The 14,209-nt window shown below is 38.1% G+C and overlaps 1 protein-coding gene and 1 long non-coding RNA gene across 5 annotated transcripts in view; both read left to right on the forward strand.

Moving 5' to 3' along the window:
* Window positions 1-6,903, forward strand: part of trpm7 (transient receptor potential cation channel, subfamily M, member 7) — a 35,387-nt gene extending 28,484 nt beyond the window's left edge. For 3 of the 4 annotated variants that reach the window (XM_044029918.1, XM_044029923.1, XM_044029916.1), the window contains exons 32-40: window positions 178-231; window positions 1,439-1,483; window positions 1,747-1,812; window positions 2,623-2,906; window positions 3,528-3,610; window positions 3,715-3,920; window positions 4,119-4,170; window positions 4,269-4,375; window positions 5,890-6,903. In XM_044029918.1, the coding sequence (XP_043885853.1) occupies window positions 178-231; window positions 1,439-1,483; window positions 1,747-1,812; window positions 2,623-2,906; window positions 3,528-3,610; window positions 3,715-3,920; window positions 4,119-4,170; window positions 4,269-4,375; window positions 5,890-6,002 (1,010 nt within the window). In that variant the 3' untranslated portion in view covers window positions 6,003-6,903. The remainder of the gene's footprint in view (window positions 1-177; window positions 232-1,438; window positions 1,484-1,746; window positions 1,813-2,622; window positions 2,907-3,527; window positions 3,611-3,714; window positions 3,921-4,118; window positions 4,171-4,268; window positions 4,376-5,889) is intronic. The other variant, XM_044029917.1, reaches the window with a different exon arrangement.
* A 993-nt stretch (window positions 6,904-7,896) lies between these two features.
* On the forward strand, window positions 7,897-10,321 carry LOC122772004. Its single transcript, XR_006360725.1, has 4 exons — window positions 7,897-8,013; window positions 8,461-8,561; window positions 9,226-9,302; window positions 9,432-10,321. It is a non-coding gene; the product is annotated as an uncharacterized LOC122772004 (long non-coding RNA).
* The last annotated feature ends 3,888 nt before the right edge of the window (window positions 10,322-14,209 follow it).

Here is a 14,209-nt window from a genome sequence, read left to right on the forward strand (position 1 = left end):
AAATAATAGTTTTGCAGCTTGCAATTCCAACCATTTTGTAAATAGGTTTGGGAAACCTTTGACCAATTTATGAAAATTAAAGCACATTTTACAGAACACTGCATGAGAAGCAGTATGTTAGCTCTTGTATGTAAATGGGTTGAAGTTTTACTCACCTTTTTCCTCTTGTGGTCACAGCAGCACTTCCTATCTACATGCCACGACACACGCACCTGGGAGCCAGAAAGGACTGTGAGTACTTGACAGAACCAACAAAACAAGCAAAAATGTTTTATTTCAGTGAATATACTCGAATGAATTAAAAAAGAGATCTTTAGATGGATCTGTTCATTATTCTGAAAACAACAATATCAGTAGTATCAGCAGCATAGGTTAAACTAGCATAATAAACACCGCATTTATATTGTAATTCATAATTTTTTATGATCTATTTGTCATTATACGCTCCTCTCACACAAGGCAAAACGTTTTTGAAAAAGACAAAATGATACTGGTCTACCACCAAACTCTTTACTTGCATCCACAGAAACCTAATTGAATCTGTTCTTAACTTTTTGATTTATGTTGCTCATAAACAAACGCCAGCAAAAACATAACGCTTGTAGGTGGAGGTAACAAAACTGGTGTAGTGACTGAACATGGGGCCTTCTTCTCTGCATCTATTATTGTGCAGTGACATCTACAGGCCGTTGCTGTGTTTTAGTTGGAATAAATGCATGCTAGGCAGGATTTTTAGGCATTATTAATCAGTAAATCCATAGAAACCTCAACATAATGTAAATGACGTGATCTGGGATACGCTGACATGTCTGCACCTCATCTGGGCTCAATGTAAAAGCCTCACAACTAAATCTTTAGCGTGGTGTGACTCTTTGTCCAATCAGATCACAGGGCAGATATAGGAGTGATGGGAGACTTTGACCAATGACAGAGCAGACGCTCCTCGACTCTTTCACTGTACAGGTCCCCTCTGACACATCACAAAGAATAATGAAAGCAATAAAACACGTGTCCGTATCAGCAGAGAGTTTGAGATGGAAAGATTGTCTCAGGTTGTCTGTGATGAATGAAATGAGTGTGTTTATCTGGCCTCCTCAAATGAGAGGAGCTCAGGAGAGACGGACATGATCCCATAACAGCCCTGAAAAGTATTTTTAATAAACTGTGGATGAAACTCCACAATCAGCAGTTTTTTTCCAGCATTCCTGCCCACTACATGAACAAAGGCTTGTTCTGTGAACTCCCATTTTGCATGTTCATGAAATAACATCAACCTTTTCAATACATTTGTCAACAATACGCGTGGTTAGAATCCAGCCTGTAAACTTTGTTGGATATCAAACCACCAACCCCCTCATTTCCTTCCTGCTGCAACTGATAGCTGAGAATTCCTTTTTTTTTCTAAAAATCACAAAAAGTCCTTTTGTGTTCTTTGCAGCTATTGGATCACCTTTCAAGCCCATGGAAAACTACCAGTACTCAGGTGAGGAATAGATGTGTCGATATGTTGGTGGTTTTACTGTGTTTTAATGTACTATTTGTCATTAAAACTAAATGTATTTCATTTTTGCTCATTTTTAGGAATTTCCCACCATAGATTAAAACGCTCAGTATTTCACAAATGCAAAGAGCAATGAGAAATTGTTGCATTTGAATGAATAATGTACATGTAGCACTATTCACTACAGCTCTGTTAACATGCTTTTGTTTTGTTTCCGTGTGCGTACCTTTGTGCTTCTCCTGTAGCTGTCGAGCGAAACAACTTGATGAGGCTGTCGCAGAGCATTCCTTTCACTCCTGTGCCCCCAAGAGGTAAGTGTTGAGCAAAGTTAGAGAAAACTGCATTTTGTTTTTGTTTTTGAGAAGTACAGGAGAACACTTTGAGCACCTTTTTGCTTAATATTGCTCACACAGAACACATAACTGGCAAAAATAAATATGGTTGACAACCCTTCACTTAAATTGTTATTTTTCCATCAAAACTAGAAGCTTGAAATAGAATTTTACGAAGTAATTACAGGGGCAGGACTGACTCTTTGCTAGTTTCAGACAGACATGGTTGTCATTTTCCTGTCCAACATCTTTCTTTAAAGAATAATTATACATTGTTTCTGTCTGCATTTTTGTTTTTGTGCTGACAAAATAGATGGCATGGTCGCAAAACAACTGATCTGCTGGTTTTAAAAGAAATGGGTTATTAAGCTGACTGATTTATTGCATGTTTACACCTATGATAATTAAGAGACCATACAGCACTTGTTCCTGGTTTAAAACTCAGTTTCAGTAGTAGTCTATGAGAAAATGAGCCTATTTGTCATTTGCTTTATAGTGTCAGATAACTCTTTTTGGAGGAGTTAATGGTCTCAACTCCAAATTTGAGGTCTTTGTCAATAGAAAATGAACATTTTAATTATATTCTTTAATCAGGGTTCTTTATATTCTTTTTAGAGTAAAATAAACGATGAAGTGCAACATATGAGCAGACACTAGTGTGATTGACATTGTTACAGTGGACACTTGGTAAAGAGAATATATCAGGATGCAGACTCTGACAGGGGGATCACGTTTCTATGTAAGGAAACTACTTTTACTACTCTCTTAATGTTTCTCTCTTTTCATCAGGGGAGCCTGTGACCGTGTACTGTTTGGAGGAGAGCTCTCCCAACACTATCAACAACAGCATGTCTTCCTGGGCCCAGCGGGGCCTCTGTGCCAAAATAGAGTTCCTCAGCAAGGAGGAAATGGGTGGAGGACTCAGGCGAGCCCTCAAGGTGCTCTGCACTTGGTCAGAGTATGACATTCTCAAACCAGGACACCTGTATATAGTCAAGTCCTTCCTCCCTGAGGTGGTCCAAACATGGCAGAGCATCTACAAGGAGGACACAGTTCTGCACCTTTGTCTCAGGGTATGAAGCAGAAATGTATCATCTTGTGACTTCATTTTTGTAATATAGTGATAATGAGATCTACTTTGTATGATGGGACTGGATTCGGCTAGCCTGGCTGAACCTGGCCGAGTCTGCCAGCAATTAGATTTCACTCTGCAGACACGTCTGACAAGGCCGCAGTTTTGCCCGACAACATGGAGCCAATCACAAACCCTTCTTTTGATTCGGCTGTTGCTTCCATTTGAAGTGCACAAAATCCTTAGAAATCCATGTTTCTGTTCATGGTAATGAACCGTTTCATTTTGGTTCCCGACTGCTTTTCCGTCTCTTCTTTAACTTCCGGGGGGGAACTCCCAATGAAGAGTGATAACTTTTGTTTTTCCCACCTTATTTTGTGTATTTGTCATTTAAGGATCACGACTACTTTCGGCTGCTGTATCCCCCACTGTGCAAACGCACAGGAAAACCAAACAACACAACACTTCCTTTAACTCCGCTTGACATCAACTTAGTTTGGGGTTATATTTCAAGAAGGCCTTATTTTATGCTCATATGTAGTGTAATTTACTGCCTGTCAAGTACTGCATGTCATATTGTGTCATAATAAAAATCATATCTATCACTTTCTTTTTCCACCAGGAAATTCAACAACAACGAGCTGCACAGAAGCTGACCTTTGCCTTCAACCAAGTCAGGCCGAAGACAATTCCTTATTCACCGAGGTAAACGCACATGCAACAAAGTTTGCTGGATTCACACACACGGGAATCTCATTTACACAAATCCAACACTGGCTGTGGTGTTTTACTTTATGTCGTGTTTTCAGGTTCCTGGAGGTGTTTCTGCTCTACTGTCACTCTGCCGGGCAGTGGTTCGCCATAGAGGAGTGCATCACTGGGGAGTTCAGGAAGTTCAACAATAACAACGGGGACGAGATCGTCCCCACCAACCTCCTGGAGGAAACCATGCTGGCCTTCAGCCACTGGACCTACGAATACACACGAGGAGAGTTGCTGGTGCTCGACCTGCAGGGTAATAATCAGCAGCACTAGAACTCGCACTCAGAACATTTGACAGCACAACACAGTCACGCTTGTTGCTTGTGTAGTAATTGTGAGGTTGAAGTGATTGTAAATGTATCCACTTTCTCCTTTAGCAGATTTGTATTGATGTATTTATTTATTCATTTGATATCTTTTGATTTGTGTATTTGTTGTGAACCTTTGCCAGGTGTTGGGGAGATTCTGACAGATCCTTCGGTCATAAAGAGTGGTGAAAAAGGGTGAGTGCTTTTATCGCACAATTCTTTCAGTTGTGTGATTTATTAATCTCTTTTTTTCTATTAATACTTCTATAAATGCTTTGTGTGTCACTCTGCAGATCATATGATATGATATTTGGACCGGCCAATCTGGGGGATGACGCAATCAGAAACTTCCGTGCAAAACACCACTGCAACTCCTGCTGTCGCAAACTCAAACTTCCTGGTGAGAGCTGCATTACAGTTGCTGTTTAGTTACATATGCCTGCACTAAATTATAGCTCTGCTGTGGTCAAATAGAGTCTGTTCTCAAATCTGGAAGACTTGTTGTGTTTGGAGTTTTATAATATCTGGGTTTCTGCGGATATAATGAATAAAGGCCTTGATCATCATCTATAATTAATCTTTAAATCTGGCTTTCAAAGGTCTTAAAATGCCACAGATCCTCCATGCTTGAAAATTTGCAGAAAACTACTTGGAGAAACAAGAGATGACTTGGGATCATTTAAAGGAACTTTTTCCCCCAGATAAACGTCGCCGTTATCTTTACTGACGTTGTAATGTGAAGTTAACCCCCGTCCGAATAGGGCTTTAATTATGAAGCGTACACATAAACTAGCACAGGGACAGGAATCTAGAGCAGGGATCGCCAACCTTTTTTCTTCTGAGAGCTACAAAATTCAAATGGCCAAAAGTTGTTGTTTTTTTTTGTTTGTTTTTTTTATTAATTCTCAAAGCTTATTTCAACCCAAACAAACTGATAGAGCTTGTTTTGCCTGGACATTTACAAAGTGACAGTGTCCACAACTCTAGTATTTCATTCGCCTCCATTTGCATTTAGTTTTTTTCTGTAATACAGTATATGGATTTCTTTCTAGTGTATCTCACATAAATTAAAGCGTCAATGCTGTCGAAGCAAAAATTACACCAATATTATGCACTTCTTATACATTTTTCATTTTTTACATTACATTACATGTCATTTAGCAGACGCTTTTATCCAAAGCGACTTACAATGGAATCAAGTACAATTAGCCAGGGGTGGAATCGAACTTGCGACCATGATGTCTTTGGTACACAAGGTAGGGTCTTAACCACTGAGCCACTCCACCCCCATTTTGTTATTATCTGCCCACATGTCATATCACTTCACAAGAGAACTATTTTGGCCTCTCACTGTATGAGCAGTGGTGCCTCACCCCATCAAGATGACAGCAGCGCAAGTGTTTGACAACTAATTGGCAAATAATCATTTGTGATAAAAGGGGGGCGGGACACCTCTGAGTTTGAGTGGATAAACATGTAAGCCTTTGATTAGTTAGTGATTAGTTACTGGGAAAGTGACTGGGAGCTACTGGTAGCTCGTGAGCGACGCGTTGAGACCCCCGATCTAGAGTGTGCAAAATCTTGTGGAGAATGAATTGTTATCATGAATGTATAAGTTATGTTTGAACACAAATATGAAGGTCGCTTCCATGCTTTCACTTTAGTTTGACCATTAGCTCTCATTTTCATCTGCCCTCCTTCTGGAAGTACTCCTCCGGATGCATGTTTTAAACTGGAAAGACGATCATTGCTCTGCCACTAAGAACCTGCCAACCAGGCGCACATTTTGTGAGGTCCTGAATTTGATCAGTATTAAATTTAGTTTCCTGAAACATGCTGATACCCTGATTATAAAATCATTATTGAATAAAAAATCTCTAAAGTATCTTTGACTTTTCCTTTGCTGTTCTTCAGACCTGAAGAGGAACGAGTACACACCAGATAAGGTGACATTCCCACAAGAAGACCCTTCCAACTCAGGGGGCGACATGAAGGAGTCCCGCCAGTCAATGAGGCAGATGCTGTGATCAGTCCGAAGCGAGTGAGCAAGAGGATGTGAGTGACCAAGAGTCCTCACTGTTTTTTTTGTTTTGTTTTTTTTATTTAATATGAGTCAAAGCCAAGGAGGAAGAAGGTGCATCCAATCAACTGGAAGAGTCCCACCTCGGTTTCCATGAAAACCAGTGCATGCAGTCTGCGTCATGTTTTTGTCAATCCCACGGAAATGCTGCGCAGCACACAATCCAAGCATCTAAACTTTTGTTTTGTAACACATTGGGGGGGGGAATATGTACACATTAACAAATATACATATATATATATATATAGAAATATATTATGAAAACTGGATATATCAACAGGTACAGTACCATTGCAGAGGCTTTATTATTTATTATAAAGTTTGAAAAGTTGCCTTGTTTTAACAAAAAAAAACAGGAAAAAAGATGAAATCATAAGTGCATTGTTCACCTGTTAAAGCAGCTTTTGAGAGGACAGCGTGCTTGGACTCGGTCACTGCAGCACTGCAGTTTGCCAACACATCTTATTTTTTATCAGTGTAAAGACTTGTGTTTCTGAGTTATGTCTTAGTTAATTAAAAATATACATGAATTTGAAAATCTTGTAATTTATGGGCAGATGGCAATGCAACTTTTACAGACCATTGTGTGTAATTTTATTGTATTGAAAGTGTGTCCACCAAAATATGACTGATGGTTTTTATTGTTACAAAGGTACTATTGCTATATCTTTGTCATCAACTGTTGTTTGAGCAATCTAGTGTATCTTATAGATACTGTTTATCTGGCATGAGCTGAAAAGATTTAAATATTTTATTCAGGGGAACTGACAAATGTAAGGGTATTACTGTATACATTTTGTACTGGACATCATTTGAAACAAATAAAATGTAAAAAAAAAAAACCCACATTACTGTTGTAAAAGAATCTCTATATTGTTATATGTAGTCAAAGTTGATGCGTTCCGCGACTGTGGAAAACTACTTTGCAAGCTTGCGGTACTGTTCATTCTGTCAAACATCAGTTCAGGGTTCCTCGCCTGTGAATTCCGTCTCACATTTGAACAGGATTTGTGTTTCCTTCTATCCTTTGAGTGCAGAGTTGTACATGTGTGGGTACCAGCAAGTCTCGTCACACAACCTTAAGCAAGTGTCCATGGTTGCGGTCCACACAGACCAAACGTTCTCATCCCTGGATGGATGATGACATTTCTCGCGGGCCTCTGAGCACACAAACATGGGAAAGGATCACTCAGTCGTGTTTCTACTGGACGCGTCCGCGTCTTCTCAGCCTTGCCCAGAAAAAGATGCAAGAGAAAGATTGTTTTCACGTTATTCTCCTTTACTGGAAATGCATTTGGTCCACTGATGTTCAAGCTTCACTATCCCTTCATGGAAGAATGGCTCAATCTTGAGTCTCCAGAGGGGCTTCAAATAATTCAGCTCAGCCTGGATGACCTCATGGAAATTTATAGTATACAGTTATGCCACAAAATAGGACTTAGCCACTCACAATAACCTCTGTTCACCTGAGCAAAGACTGTGCAGTGATGTGAAACAGTAAAACACTGTGCTGCTTATCTCACTTCATGTCTAAAAGCTCAGCTGACTCAGTGGATCCGACTATAAGCTCAACTGCGACGATGCAGTCTGAATTCCTGAATTCCTCCACAAAACTTTTTTCTTTTTTTTTCTTTTTTTATAGGAAGTGGACTAAAATGACCTTGTTGTTCCCCATGCATGCTACACTCCTCTTGTTCTCTTGTTTTTCTCAGCCTTAGATCAAGTACCAGGGAAAAACACAATAGTAATGATGAGGTGAGTCAGGCTGGAATAATGCTGCAAGAAGCATACAGACTGGCTCTCCTCCCTCTGGGTGTGGTTCATAAAATAAGGAAGTGCAGCCGTGACATTGCATTTTGTTGCAGCTCCACTTTGTGCTCGAAGGACGTCTCCATCTCTGCTGCAGGTCGACTCAAAAACAACCGCAAAACCATGGCTCAAGTCCAAATTGAACACTGGTAAGTTCATGAATTCACTTCATTAAGAGGAGTAAATGTGCTCTGTTGTTTGGTTTTACAGATCAGTGTCGGTGCCAAGCTCAAAAATGTTACCAAAACAAGTCCATGCTAGTTAGAGGAGGGAGCAACTGACTCTCATTTTTATAAGTCTGCATTTCAGAGTTCAAATGACAGCAGAAAGATGTGGTTATTTGGAAAAGAGAAAAGGAACCAAACCAAAGGGGGTGCTCACTTACTTTTCAACTTAGTATTATGAAAAAAGCAAACAAATCCTCATTGGTTTAGTTTAGTTTTAGTTAGTTTAGTCTACTACCCACTTTCTCATTCCTCATGGATGAGGAAGACATTTATCTAAGTGCATTTTTTTCTTCTTGGTCATCTGGATGAACCATGACTATCTCGGCACACTTTTATTAATTCTGTGGTTTCTTTTGCATTGTTCCACAGCGCAAGATGAGGTTATGGCTCCCGCTACAGGGATGTGGCCAACGCCATCACAGACCTGGTTCCTGATGTGGTTATGAAGAAAGTCATCAGTCAGAAACCCAGTGAGCTGCTGTCTGTTTTTGTTGGTGTGGTGTGGTGTGGAGAAAGCAGGGAAACGATAAAAAAGACAATACGTGCGTGTTTCCTGAAGTGCTGTATTGTCTTTGAAGTCACTCAAAGACAAGCAGTAGTATGTGTGTTTTCTGTGTGTAATAGAGACAATATTTTTCATTTTTACTGTTTGTTGTTGTAACATCCCCTTCCCTCTTTTCTTCTTTTCTTCTTCTGTGGCAGAAAGGTTACTCCATCATGCAGTCGGACAGTCTCTGTGTTGTGTCTCTGCATCACAGCCAGTCCACGTTCTCTAGACTTACCAATGATTTGCTTCATATAAATTTCAAAAGAAAAAGAACTAAAAAAAAAAAACGAAGAGCACAAAGAGCTCTGCAAAGGCCGCTCAGCTTCTGGGTTAACAATTGTTTTAAAACAAAATTCTGAATCTGGAAAATGTGCTCATTTCTTCCTTTGGCTCAAATCTACAATCTTTACTGTTTTTTCTTTGTTATGCTGCTCATTGCCTCCCAGACATTTAATTACAGTATGTGTACTGTGCTACACCCTGCGCCGTGTCACAAGCTCACCATGATCCGGTTTGACTGGTTGCAGATAAAGCATTAGATTCAACACACTGTGTGTATCTAATTTACATTTGTGTTCTTTATACAGACAGCTTTGAGGTGACGGTTAATGGTGAGCTGATTTTCTCCAAACTGGCGGAGGGAAAGTTTCCCAATCCCTCAGAGGTCAGCTATTTATGCTATTTCACAATTTTGTCATCATCCATTCACGTTATAAAGTCAATCTGATCAGATCATGATTTATGGTTGTGTCTTAATAATAAGTTAACTTATATTTGTGTTTCATACGAACAGATTGCGGAAATGGTGAAGAAGATTGTTTGCGGGGGCAAACGTTAAAGATACCGATGTCACCATAAGAGGATAAAGAGCTGTATTCACACTGCACAACATGGTTTAAATTTGACTCAAAATCCATTCCCATCACATCACAACTACAGTCTGAGTTTACTACGGCGAATTACTGAAGATTTTTGAAGTTTTAACTGGTGAACGTGAGGCCACGAAGGATAAGTCCATGTTTTCTGCACTGTGAATACAGACCAAGAAGATGGTGATGAGAGCATCACTGAGGAGCTGGACACTGATCTGTTCTTCTGTTTATGAATGTGCGCACTCAAAATCATACAGTGCGTACACGATGCAAATCTAGAAGCCTTTCATCCAACTGGAGCCTGAGGAGCTGCTCTCATCCTGTGATACCTCGAGATAACCAATAAAATCATGTATTTAGCTGCATTTCTCATCAAAAATGGAAAAGATAAAACACTCTGGTGTCTGTATGGTGAATATTAAAGTGACCACGAACAGCCAGTTTGCTTAGAAACTCACAAATTGATGCCATTTGTCTATAATCTATACACAAATTAATAATTTCCAGTTTATGTGCTGTTAATTTGAGCCTGAACGAGTCCAGGTTAATAAATAGTCAAATAAAAGTATAGTTTTCTTCATAACATTTGAATTTTTAATGTTTTCCCTTGTTTCCAACGTTAAAGAGAAGCAAAGCTAACAAAGACTCTTTGTGTTCACCACACAGACACACAAGTATAATCTTGTCACCCTGCCAAAACTTGTCAAACAGAATCATTTGATGACCAATGTTATGATGAAACTTGTATTTCTCAATAACCAATTCCAACAAAATGTACTCCTCCAGAAATGCAATAAAAATATGAGACTAATGCTCATGTGTTCATTGTCACACTTGTTATGCAACAGTACTGGATTATTCTGATAGTCTTTCATCTTAGTTTTTTTTGTGTGGCGATGAGAGCCGACTGTTGTCAGACTTCCTGAACTCCGCTCAGATGTCTCTCTGTTTAACTCTGTTTTCCAGCAGAATTTTTTAATCCTGATGGAATGCAACAGATCACCAGTGTGTCACAGGGATTTCACCAGAAACCAAAGTCATTAAAGCTGGTTTTAAAGCCAGCCTCAAGATTCAAATAATGAAAACAGACAGAAGTATGACAAAAGAGACGCAAATAATATCTATTAACTGTTGGGAGTCTTATTCACAGTCATGTGAAAAAAAGTTGTCCATAAAGTGAAAAAATTGGTCATAGTTTAGTATGTTGTCCATAATGTGACAAATAAATCATAGTTTAGTATGTTGTCCAAAAAGTGACAAAAAAGTCATATGTTAGAATGTCTTCCAAAATGAGACAAAAAAGTCATAGTATAGTATGTCGTCCAAAATCGGCCAAAAAAGTCATACTATAGTATGTCGTCCAAAATCAGTCAAAAATGTCACAGTATAGTATGTCGTCCAAAATCGGTTAAAAATTTAATAGTCATAGTGTGTTATCCAAAATTGTTCAAAAATGTCATAGTGTAGTATGTCGCCCAAAAAAATCGGTCAAAAAGTCATACTATAGTATGTCGCAAAATCACCAAAAAGTCATACATACGTCAAAAAGTATGTCGTCCAAAATGAGACCAAGAAGTCATAGTATAGTACGCTGTCCGCACCCGTCAAAATGGTGTATAGTATGTTACTTCCAAGTCATAGTATAGTATGTCGTCCAAAATCAGTCAAAAATTTCATAGTATAGTATGTCGTCCAAAATCGATCAAAAAAGTCATAGTAAAGTATGTCGTCCAAAATCGGTCAAAAATATCATAGTATAGTATGTCATCAAAATCACCCAAAAAAGCCATAGTATACTATGTTGTCCAAAATCTGTCAAAAAAGCCATAGTATACTATGTTGTCCAAAATCGGTCAAAAAAGTCATACTATACTATGTTGTCCAAAATCGGTCAAAAAAGTCATACTATACTATGTTGTCCAAAATCGGTCAAAAAAGTCATAGTATAGCATGTCGTCCAAAATCCGTCAAAAATGTCATATGTCGTCCAAAATCGGTCAAAAAAGTCATAGTATACTATGTCGTCCAAAATTGATCAAAAAAGGTTTAGCACCGTATGTCATCCAAATTGATACCAAAGACTCACAACACTACAGAATGAACTTGTTCCAAGCAGGGATTGAACCCCAGACTTCTAGGTGCAAAGCAAGAGAGAAAACCACTACGCCAACGATGTAATTTGGTATAAGAATGTTATCCTTAATTACAATAAAAAATCAATATATATGTCATAGTATAGTATGTTGTCCAAAATCTGTCAAAAAAGTCTTACTATACTATGTCGTCCAAAATCAGTCAAAAATTACATAGTAAAATGTCGTCCAAAATCGGTCAAAAATATCATAGTATAGTATGTCGTCCAAAATAAATCCAAAAAATTATAGAATAGTATGTCGTCCAAAATCAGTCAAAAATGTCATACTATACTATGTCGTCCAAAATCGGTCAAAAATGTCATAGTATAGTAGGACGTCCAAAATCTGTCCAAAAAGTCATAGTATAGTATGACGTCCAAAATAAGTCAAAAAAGTCATAGTATAGCATGTCGTCCAAAAATGGTCAAAAAGTCATATTATATGTGTCGTCAAAATTAGTCAAAAGTCATAGTATAGCATGTCGTCCAAAAATGGTCAAAAAAGTCATAGTATAGCATGTTGTCCAAAATCAATCAAAAAAGTCATACTATAGCATGTCGCCCAAAATAAGTCAAAAAAGTCATAGTATCGTATGACGTCCAAAATAAGTCAAAAAAGTCATAGTTTAGTATGTCGTCCAAAATTGGTCAAAAAGTCATAGTATAGCATGTCATCCAGAAATGGTCAAAAAGATTATCGAATAGTATGTCGTCCAAAATCAGTCAAAAATGTCAGACTATAGTATGTCGTCCAAAATCAGTCAAAAAAGTCTTAGTAAAGTATGTCATCCAAAAATGGTCAAAATAGTCATAGTATAGCATGTCGTCCAAAATTAATTAAAAAAAACAGTCATAGTAAAGTATGTCATCCAAAATCGGTCAAAAAAGTCATAGTTTAGCATGTCGTCCAAAATCAATCGAAAAAGTCACACTATAGCATGTTGTCCAAAATCTGTCAAAAAATTCATAGTATAGTATGTCGCCCAAAATCAGTCAAAAAAGTCAGACTATAGTATGTCGTCCAAAAATGGTCAAAAAGTCATACTATAGCATATGTCAAAATTGTCCAAAAGTCATAGGAGTAAAAAATGGTCAAAAAAGTCATAGTATAGCATGTCATCCAAAATTAGACAAAAAAGTCATACTATAGCATGTCATCCAAAAATTGTCAAAAAAGTCATAGTATAGTATGTCGTCCAAAAATTAGTCAAAAAAGTCATAGTATAGTATGTCGTCCAAAAATGGTCAAAAGTCATAGTTTAGTATGTCGTCCAAAATAGGTAAAAAGTCATAGTATAGAATGTCAAAAGTCATAGTATAGCATGTCGTCCAAAAATGGTCAAAAAATTCATAGTATATAGATCCAAAATCAGTCAAAAAAGTCAGACTGTAGTATGTCGTCCAAAAATGGTCAAAGAAGTCAGACTATAGTATGTCGTCCAAAATCAATCAAAAAAGTCATACTATAGCATGTCGTCCAAAAATGGTCAAAAAATTAATAGTATAGCATGTCGTCCAAAATCTGTCAAAAAAGTCATAATATAGTATGTCGTCTAAAATTGGTCAAAAAACTCATAGTATAGTATGTCTACTAAAATCAGTTAAAATCGTCATAGTATTACATGTAAGGAATCCAGGAGGAACATGAGAGGAAATTATACAATTTTGGATGCAATGTGATCCACATACAGATTCTCCTTTCTTTTCTCTTTTTTTTATTTTTTTTTCAATACTGATCTTTTCATTATTCTCATGAGATAGAAACGTGTGCTGACCCTGTGAGAAGCCTTTATGGAACTTTGCTCTCTGCCAGCTTACTCTTGTTGTTCAGTGTAAAAATAGATTGAATACAAGTGTAATCTTTTGACTGAGTGTTTTTATTCTTACGCTGTCTACCTAATGTTTCCATGGCGCTCTAAGAGAGAGCTAATTACACAGACGTTACTGATTTTATAGTCTCTGTCAGATCTGTGAGAGCTTTCTAAGCCTCAAAAATAATCTCCTCTGCTGAGCGAAGCAGGATGTGGCCGACAACAAGCGTTCAACATTCGCTGAGGTCAAATCCCAGGACGCTCCCGACAGGAACATGGATGCTGGTGAGGTTGTGTTCGATGCAGTGTACGTGTGAAAATGTACGGAAGGATCACAAGACTGCAGCGTATAGCGTTTCCCACATTGTGCAGCCTGTGTGGTGAGAGGGGAAAACATATTATGTGAGTTTTACGGATATAAGAAATAAATATATGGCTGCTGCTGCAGGTCAACACTGCTTTTACATATACAGTCAACGTGGAATAAAATACAGTAATAGATGATTGTCTGTGACCTGTTGGTGACTGTTAGATCAAACAGCATAAAAACCTCCCAATCACAATCTGATGGGGAACCATTAACATCATGAAATATAGATGTGTGACTGAAACTGTCCACTTAAACTTTGGCAAGAGCCAAATGTTCTTGTTGTTTAGAATTCAGAGGGGCTTTTCCTGGACTGCATCACTGAACTTTTCACAGTAACTTGTTCTTATTCTTGAATGCTTTAGGCTTCCACTTTGCGTCTTTTGT

This window comes from Solea senegalensis, linkage group LG7 (assembly GCF_019176455.1).
Source record: "Solea senegalensis isolate Sse05_10M linkage group LG7, IFAPA_SoseM_1, whole genome shotgun sequence".
Classification (NCBI taxonomy): Eukaryota; Metazoa; Chordata; class Actinopteri; order Pleuronectiformes; family Soleidae; genus Solea; species Solea senegalensis.